Source organism: Rutidosis leptorrhynchoides, chromosome 3, assembly GCF_046630445.1.
Source record: "Rutidosis leptorrhynchoides isolate AG116_Rl617_1_P2 chromosome 3, CSIRO_AGI_Rlap_v1, whole genome shotgun sequence".
Lineage (NCBI taxonomy): Eukaryota > Viridiplantae > Streptophyta > Magnoliopsida > Asterales > Asteraceae > Rutidosis > Rutidosis leptorrhynchoides.
The window spans coordinates 552795834-552805166 of record NC_092335.1 but is presented as its reverse complement, the minus strand read 5'-3'; the positions used below and the strand labels follow the sequence as shown (position 1 = coordinate 552805166).

Below are 9333 nucleotides of genomic sequence, written 5' to 3'. Positions count from 1 at the left end.
GAGTCTTCCTCGTCCGCTGTTTGAATTTTTTCGTTCCAAGCTTCATGTTGGTCCACCCGCTTGAGGGGGGTATTGAAGATAATATTACGTAACTTGGAGAACAATTCTTGATCTATTATATCAATAGATAGTTTGTTGTATATTTAGAATATATCTTGTATCCATATATATTTATCTGTAATACTCCTATAAATTAATGCATATACCGAACCCACAAATTGTGTGGTGATTTTATTAATCTTTACATTTAAACTTTATATAATAATAAAAATTTGATAAATATCAACTAAAAAAAATTACGAAGCATTTCACATATCAATATACCGTATAGTATTTAATCGTTTTGTGTTTGTTGTGTTGGTATTGAGATGTACATGTTTTTGTATATATAAAATTGTATTAATTGATGTTAATGAAGTTCGGATATTCAGATAGTCCGATATCCAAATCCAATATCCAAATTTTCGAATATCCGATTTTAATCCCCCCTAGTTGTAAATACTTAATTATATCAAAAAAAAATCATTTGTTTAGAATATATAGATAAAATACATGGATAAAGATAACAATAACATATTAATATCAACATCAGCATACAATACAATAAATCAAAACTAAAACTATATTTTTCTAATAAGCTATTGCAGCCTTAATATTAATGTGCATAAAAATAAACAAATAAACCTGCGTTAACCAAGCATGCCATTGATCAAAACTATTGACCATAACCATTCATTAATCCAAATGCAAATCACAGATTTACATAAACTGCAAAAATAAATACCCACAAAATCCCTACACCAAAATACCTAAAATCACCTTTCAACATTACACCATCATAACAAAACAACAAAATACCAAAACTAAGAACTAGTAAACTTGGTAACAGCTTTAGTGCCCTCCGAAACGGCATGTTTTGCAAGCTCACCAGGCAACACAAGTCTAACAGCAGTTTGAATCTCACGTGATGACAACGTGTTCTTCTTATTATACCTAGCCAATTTAGAAGCTTCTTGTGCAAGTTTCTCAAAAATATCATTAATAAAGGAATTCATTATTCCCATTGCTTTACTTGATATCCCAATATCTGGATGAACTTGTTTCAACACCTTAAAGATGTAAATCTTGTACGTTTCAACAGACTTTTTGTGCCTTTTCTTCTTCTTATCTGCTCCGGCTGCCGTTGTTTCTTTCGGGAGCTTTTTCCCGGCGCTTGGTTTCTTCTCGGCTGCCGGTTTCTTCTCGGCGGCTGGCTTTTTTTCGGCTGCTTTTGGTGCCATTGTTTGTTTGTTTACTGAGTTTGTGTTGAATGAGTTTGGTAATTGTAAAGTGGAGTGTTTGTTTAAGTAGTGTGTGGGAGAGTAAATTTGATTGGTGGAGTATGGGTCACGTTGATCGTGAGTTTATACCGTTGATTTGTTGAATGAGATTTGGACGGTTGAGATTATGAGTTAGGAATTTGAAATTTTCGTTTCTGTTCCGAAGTAATTTGCTTTTTGGCGGGTTGATGAAATAGATGGATGCAAACACGTGGGATTATATTTAGCTGAATCAGTTTATAACTATATTCTCAGGATGAATTCAACTTTTAAATTGAGATTGAATGGATTAATCAGAGTACGACATGTGACGCGACTATCATATGTGATTAAAAAAAATTTATTTAAAAAAAAATATTTAAAAAAAATTATATTTTTTTTTCAAAAATATTTTTTTTCAATTTTTTTTCAATCACATGTGATATTTGATATGATATGCAGTAAATGACATATAATTCTGCATGCCAATGAGATGTGATTGTAAAACCAAGTCACATGTGATTATGCATGTCAAATCCAATCATATGTGATTGAAAAAAAAAATTGATAAAAAATTGATTTTTTTTCAATCACATGTGATTATCGCACCTCACGTCGCACATTGTCCCTTGAATTTCAAGAAAATTGTTGAATTCACATGATTATAACTATTCTCGGGTATTTTATTCATGCATAATTTTAAATATATATTTTTAATAAGTTATTTATCTTAATGATATAACTAAGAGTAACGCAATATATGTGAATAATAAATACATATAACAATTGAAATTCAAACTCATGACAAATCAAATAATAGTAATAATACCTGCATACAAAAGATTAACAAAAACCGTTGAAGATATTTCAAATTCCTCCACAACGCATCATAAAACTTAAAACTTGCAAAACCCAAATCTCTAAAGCGAGTTTTGTTACAAATACCATTCAAATGAAAAGATGAAAGTAACAAAGTTGGGTTGTACGTGCAAATGAGCTTTCAAAAATTAAACATTTATTCATAGATAAAAAAAAGTTGGTTAAGCCACAATAGCATATCATCATCATCGTCATCGTCTTACAAAGTTGGTTAAGGTGAAACCATCAAAATGAGCAAATTATTGAAGCAACACTTTATGCTTTAGAGTTCAGAGCATGTTTTGAAAATCCAGAGACTTCACGTCCGTCATTGGCTATCATTGAACTCCTCCCTGCAGACATCATTTAGATTTAGATCACTACAAAAAATTAATCATTTTGACACACTACAAACCTACTCATTTTGCCACTAGTTATTAAAATCTAATTGAGACGACAGTTCTCACAAGAACTCATAATCTAGTTCATCAAAATATTAGCGAACTTGAACCAAGTAGAACATTTTGATTATTGTCACCTGAACTCAAACAAAAACAGATATGGCTCATGACCTACAGCCTAATGAGCCTACTTATACAAGATACCAGGTAATATACATTAAGTTAACATTTTCTGATTTGAATTTATTCTTACTTGAATTAGTTGATACAGTTATGTACAAGCTTGTATAAGTTTAGTCAACTCGCCTATGCATATAAGCCTTTACGAACCAAACTAAATATCAGGATCAAGCTCCCAAGGTCGGGAAACTAAAAGCGAACCTAAGGCTACCATGTTTAGGGTTTAATCAATTGAAAAACACCTTACCCCCCATTTTCATTATTAACAATGATCGATAAAATTAAATTGGCCTACAGAATGTAATCCCCAACAAGTCAAATAGGTAAAATTTAAAAATACAAAGTTAATAAGAAACGGGTCAGATGAATCAAATGAGCCATAGAGTGCCATCTTTACCTGTCATCCAACCTGACCATACTGCCACATCTAGTATTTTCGGCATAACAATCTACCGACTACCGAAAAAGACAAGAACTAATGTAGCACCCCAATGCTCATTGAAGTAGATAATGTACCTTTTCTTTTATATACCACCAGATTGACTGGACTATTTTGTTGCACACTTTGTGAGCATAAATGTACCAAGCTTCTTCCTCACACACTTTTGAGACTCGACCTCACAAAACAAATATAAAAATAAAATTGGTTAATTTCTGTTGATTAAAATCTTGATATACATATATCGAGATTTAATTAACATTCACATAAACATACAGGATAACTATATGATCTATTGATACCTCTCTAACATCTCCAACTTCTTGACACGTTTTTGCTGGTGGCTTTGAATAACAATCCACAACTATTTCCAACAACGTTTGAACTTGAATATCACCAAGAACAAGAATAACAATCAACTGTTTTTTCCAAGTAAGTTAGAACTTGGATTTAGCAAGAACAAATGGTAATATCTCTCCCTCTTGACTTAACATCTTAATCATGTAAAAATGAACATATAAGCTTACAATTTTATATATGTTAACACGCGCACACACACATGGAGATATATAGATATATAATAAAAATGAAACTTACTCAGCCTCGAAATAATTAACAGCTGGTATATCTTCATGTTTCCACGCCAAGGTATAGGTCGATGTGTTCTCTAAATACTAACGATCATCACAGCCACCATGAATATAACCATCAATTTCACCTGCAATACCAACAACATACCACAGAAGAATCACCAAGAATACTATATCACTATATTACGATATACGGGTAAATGGGTCATTACCACTAGGTCTAAATCGACGTTGTTACAAGAGGAGGGGGATGGGTGTCAGCACCATTGAGGACGGGGGTGAGGGCAACTGGGCAAGGAAGGGGTATGTTGGTAGTGGCTAAGACCATTCGTAATGGTAGTAATTGTTGCTGAGAATTTTGCTAACGTGACTATGTTGTGAGTAAGGAGTCTCGATAGTATTTTCGGGGGAAATGTTGTTGTTGAATGTGACGTTTTTTTTTATTTTATATTTTTAACTAGTTGTTGAACCCTCGCTTCGCGCCGGGGGTTCTGTTTTCAATGTATTTTATTGCGTTTAGTTTGTAAAATTATTTCGTGACTAAAGAATGATATCGCTGAAGCGCAACTCGAGTCGAACTAAAAGGTGTAACCCGTGAAAAATTTAAATGTTATGTTAAATTAACAATATATGTCCATCTTCGCGTTTAGCTATGTAATTATCGACTTTTAAAAATTTAACGCAAAATCAACGTGTATGAAAAGTACCGCAAATATTTAGCGTTTTTTAAAAAGCGTCCGTTTTGCGTATAGTTAGTGACATTGTGTTCCTAAAATTATTTCGAGTTTAACGATGATGTCGGAGAAATTTAACTCGTTGCGAGTGAGAAGATATGACCCGTTGAATATTTGGGTGGAGTTTATTTAAGGTTTTTATGAAAATGGTTATTTGACACTTTACCCCATGTTTGGGGGGTCGATTTGAATATTTGAAAAAAGTGTGGGGGTCTTTTTTGGTGTAGTGAAATTTAATTAGGATTAAAAAAAAAGTGAAAGGACGAAAATACCCGTAGTTACTATTCACTATTTTTGTCTGTTAGATAATATAGTAATATGTAATCCAATATAAGAAAATATTGAAATTAAAATCAAAAATCATGGAGGAACAAAATGTGATATGGAGGGGTGAAGCTACAAATTATAGTTGAGGGAGACCTTAATATGAAATGAAAAAATATAAGTATGTGTATATAGATGACATTAAAAACTTTCATACCGTATAAAAAGAAATTATATTTAAGTGAAACTTAATTTACTTTTATAAATATTTACTAGTGAAATGACCCGTGAGATCACGGGTTTGTTTAAACGTAACAATTAATTGATATGTTTTAGGTATTACGTGAATGTAAATGCTAAATTCATTTAGTTTAATAACATGTGGAAACACAGATTCCGACAAAAAAACTTGATAATCAAATTATTGAACTTTATAAAATGCATATAGCAAATAATGACAACGAAAGTGTACCATAAATATTTTGCCTGTAACATATGATCCGAAATAATCAAAGATTTTGAAAGAGATAATGCTAAACAATTAATACGAAGATAGGTGATATTGTTTTGAAATTTTGACTAAATAATATGCAGGAGAAAATTTTTTATAATTAGAAACAGAATAATTGTTTAAGCTATCTCTTTTGCATTTATTTTTCATTATTATCATTTTACCTTTTATTGTTATTAATTAAGTGTATATAATTAAGATTAATTGTTATTTATGACATCATCATGGTGCTTTAAGAATTTTTCAATTTCTTTTTGAATATTTTTTAAGCTTGAAAAATGTTTATTTATGATATCATCATTTTAGAATTTTAATTGAAACTATAGATTTACAAATTTATTGGCCTAATGAATTTAAAGTAGAGTTATGAGAAAGAAATAAGAATCGAATTTAACAGGTTAATAACATTTAACTTCACATTTTGTGAAATTTATATTAAATATAACACAGATTAAGGTGGATTTGTTTGGACTAATGGATTGTGAAGTGATAAATGAAAGGACCCATTCATATACATTATAAACGATTCACAATAGTTGATTACATCGCGAGAGATTTGACCTCTATATGATACATTTTACAAACATTTCATTAGTTTCTAAAAGACAAATTTTCTTTACAACGAAAGTTGACGGCATGCATACCATTTCATAATACATCTAACTATAATTGACTTAATAATAATCTTGATGAATTTCAACGACTCGAATGCAACGTCTTTCAAAATATGTCATGAATGACTCCAAGTAATATCTCTAAAATGAGCAAATGCACAGCGGAAGATTCTTTAACACCTGAGAATAAACATGCTTTAAAGTGTCAACCAAAAGGTTGGTGAGTTCATTAGTTTATCATAATCATTCATTTCCATTATTTTAATAGACCACAAGAATTTCATTTTCAGTTCTCATAAATATACGTCCCATGCATAGAGACAAAAATCATTCATATGGTGAACACATGGTAACCGACATTAACAAGATGCATATAAGAATATCCCTTATCATTCTGGGAAATCCTTCAGACATGATAAAAACGAATTCGAAGTACTAAAGCATCCGGTACTTTGGATGGGGTACGTTAGGCCCAATAGATCTATCTTTAGGATTCGCGTCAATTAGGGTGTCTGTTCCCTAATTCTTAGATTACCAGACTAAAAAGGGGCATATTCGGTTTAATAATCCAGCCATATAATGTAGTTTTATTTACTCGTGTCTATTTCGTAAAACAGTTATAAAAGCAGCGCATGTATTCTCAGCCTAAAAATATAAAGGGTAAAAAGGCAAATGAAACTCACCATACTGTATTTCGTAGTAAAAATACATATAACGTCATTGAACAAGTGCAAGGTTGGCCTCGGATTCATGAACCTAAATTAATTATATATATTTATGTGTTGGTCAATATTTGTCTAACAAATTAGGTCAAGTCATAGTGTATCACAATCATAAGGCTCGAGAATAATATGTAAAGGTCAACAAAAGTCAATTTAACTCAAAATAATTTCCAAAATCTATACATGTTTAATATATAGTTTAAATATCGTCGTTTTATATTTTTAAATATTTTTAAAAGATTTATTAGAGTAAATAATATAATTCATTTATTAATAAATAAAATTTTATATTAAAATTTATATAATAAAATATACTTTTATATATATTAAGTAATAAAATTTATAGAGTTCATTTAATATCATAAAGATAATATGATAGGTATTATTAAAGTAATTTTATTACACGTAGTAAAATATGTTTATATCACATATTTATTTGATAAAATAATATCTATAATAATAGTAAGTAAAAGTTATATTATTTTGTAATAATAATTATTATTATTCTATTAATAAAAATATCAATATTTATAATTACTAAAAATGACATTATGATAAAATGATAATTCTAATTATGATAACTTTAATATTTACGATACTTTTTAATATTAACTTTAAAATAATAATTCTATTTAAAATGATAATAATAATGATATTTTATAATAACAATGACATTTCTATTAAAATGACAATTTTTGTTAAAATGATAGTTTTTAATATTAACGATACTTTTAATAATAATAGTAATGATAAAAATAATAAGAACGATAATTTTATCTAAATCAATATCTTATAATATTTTAATTTCATCATGATACTCATACTCATTATTTCCTAATCGTTTCGTTTAATAGCTTTTAATCGTCTTTTATATCGTGTTTATAATAATGATAATAATAGTAATCAAAATAATTAGGTGTTACTAATATTAGTTTTAATTACAATAATACTAATAATGATAATTACTATGATATTATTAACGATAATAATAATTAATATTTTAATGATAATAATTAATAATAATAATAATAACAATAACAATAACCATTTTTAAATAATGATATATAATAATAATAATAATAATAATAATAATAATAATAATAATAATAATAATAATAATAATAATAATAATAATAATAATAATAATAATTAGACAATAATAATAATAATACTGATTATAACTTTAACGATAATAACGATAGTAATAATAATAAAAATAACAATTTTTAATGATAATTCCTTTTATTGATAATGATAATAGTAATAATAATATAAAACTAGAACGACGATAATAACGACGATAATAATAATCATTTTTAATAATAATACAAAAATTCAATTGACTATAACTTCAAATCCGTTCATCGAAATCATTCGATATCTAAATGAAAAGTTCTTAATTTTTCACTAGCTTTCCAACGACATGCATATCTTATACCTTATCTCAACCTCATACGTAACTAATTCATGATTCAACATATCCTATCTAATGGCAATATCAAAAGTACAAGCATGCATAATCCTATATTCTCAAGCACTAGTCAGGGATACACTATTTATATATAAAAATTAAATTATGAGTACTCACGTATCAATATTGAGATTCAATATTGCAGGAAAAGTACGTAGACGCAACGGAGATGATAAACACTAGTTTGACTTACCAGCAATACTCCCGAACCATACCCATAACCTCCATAGCTATAACCCATAATTTCCTTAGCTCTATCCCGCTCGAAAAATAATTTCGAAATCACTCAGACAGCACTCCATCGTAATATTTTATGTATACTAATAATATCTTGAAATAATACGGAGTAAATATATATATGTAAATCGATTGAGAGACTTTAGAGGAAATATTTTTAAGTTTCTATGAAATAATGAAACCTATTGAATTCTATTTATAATAGATTTTTGAATTATTAAAGTAAATTATTAAAGTATGAATTATTAAAGTGAATTATTAAAGTATGAATTATTAAAGTATGAATTATTAAAGTGAATTATTAAAGTTAAAGTAAAGTAAAGGTAAAGTTTAAGTATAGTAGAAGTATAAAACTATGTACGTATAATACGCGTATAAATATATATAATATTAATTTAAATCGTTATATATACTTAATAAAATAAAATATAAATATCGTTATCTTTATCATACTGGTTAAGTAATGAGTTGTCAAAAGTGGTTCTAGATATTTATAAAAGTTATATACGTTTTAATAATAAATTTCTTTTTAAACTGAAAACGTTTTTGTACATTTGAAACTAAATCAAATAAATATGATAATTTTGTTTTTTCAAAACTAAATATATTTAAGAATTATTTTGTTTAAAGGTTAAAATAATGGAAATCGTTATATCATAAAACGTTTTAGAAAAGTAGAATCATATATATTCATAATAGGTTTCAAGTTTTTAAATTACAGTATGTTGGTGAAGCATGGGATATAGTCCAAAGGTTAAATAAACGTATGAAATCATCTTAATGAAAAATGTCGAGTTACTTAATTTGTTGATATCCAACATCTAAGTTATTTACACTCCACGTTCTTACTTATAAATCACTTTACCATTTTCCGAATGTTGTCAAAAAGAATAGATTTCTTAAATCACAGTGGACCTCATAACATAGACCCGTAATCATATCACAATGTATCTGATAAATCAGTCATTTGATATTATCTTCTAATTCCATTGATAACTATTAGAATATATTTTG

The 9333-nt window shown here is 28.0% G+C and overlaps 1 protein-coding gene across 1 annotated transcript; it reads right to left on the bottom strand.

The window, feature by feature from the left end:
* Window positions 1-727: 727 nt before the first annotated feature.
* LOC139898540 (histone H2B-like) lies at window positions 728-1299 on the bottom strand. The gene has a single exon (XM_071881290.1). It carries the CDS (start codon window positions 1278-1280, stop codon window positions 864-866), a length of 417 nt encoding a protein of 138 aa, XP_071737391.1. The 5' UTR covers window positions 1281-1299; the 3' UTR covers window positions 728-863.
* Window positions 1300-9333: the final 8034 nt, after the last annotated feature.

Bases quoted from the DNA above. Each gene is read 5' to 3' on its own strand.
- LOC139898540 (XM_071881290.1), bottom strand. From the start codon at position 1,280: ATGGCACCAAAAGCAGCCGAAAAAAAGCCAGCCGCCGAGAAGAAACCG.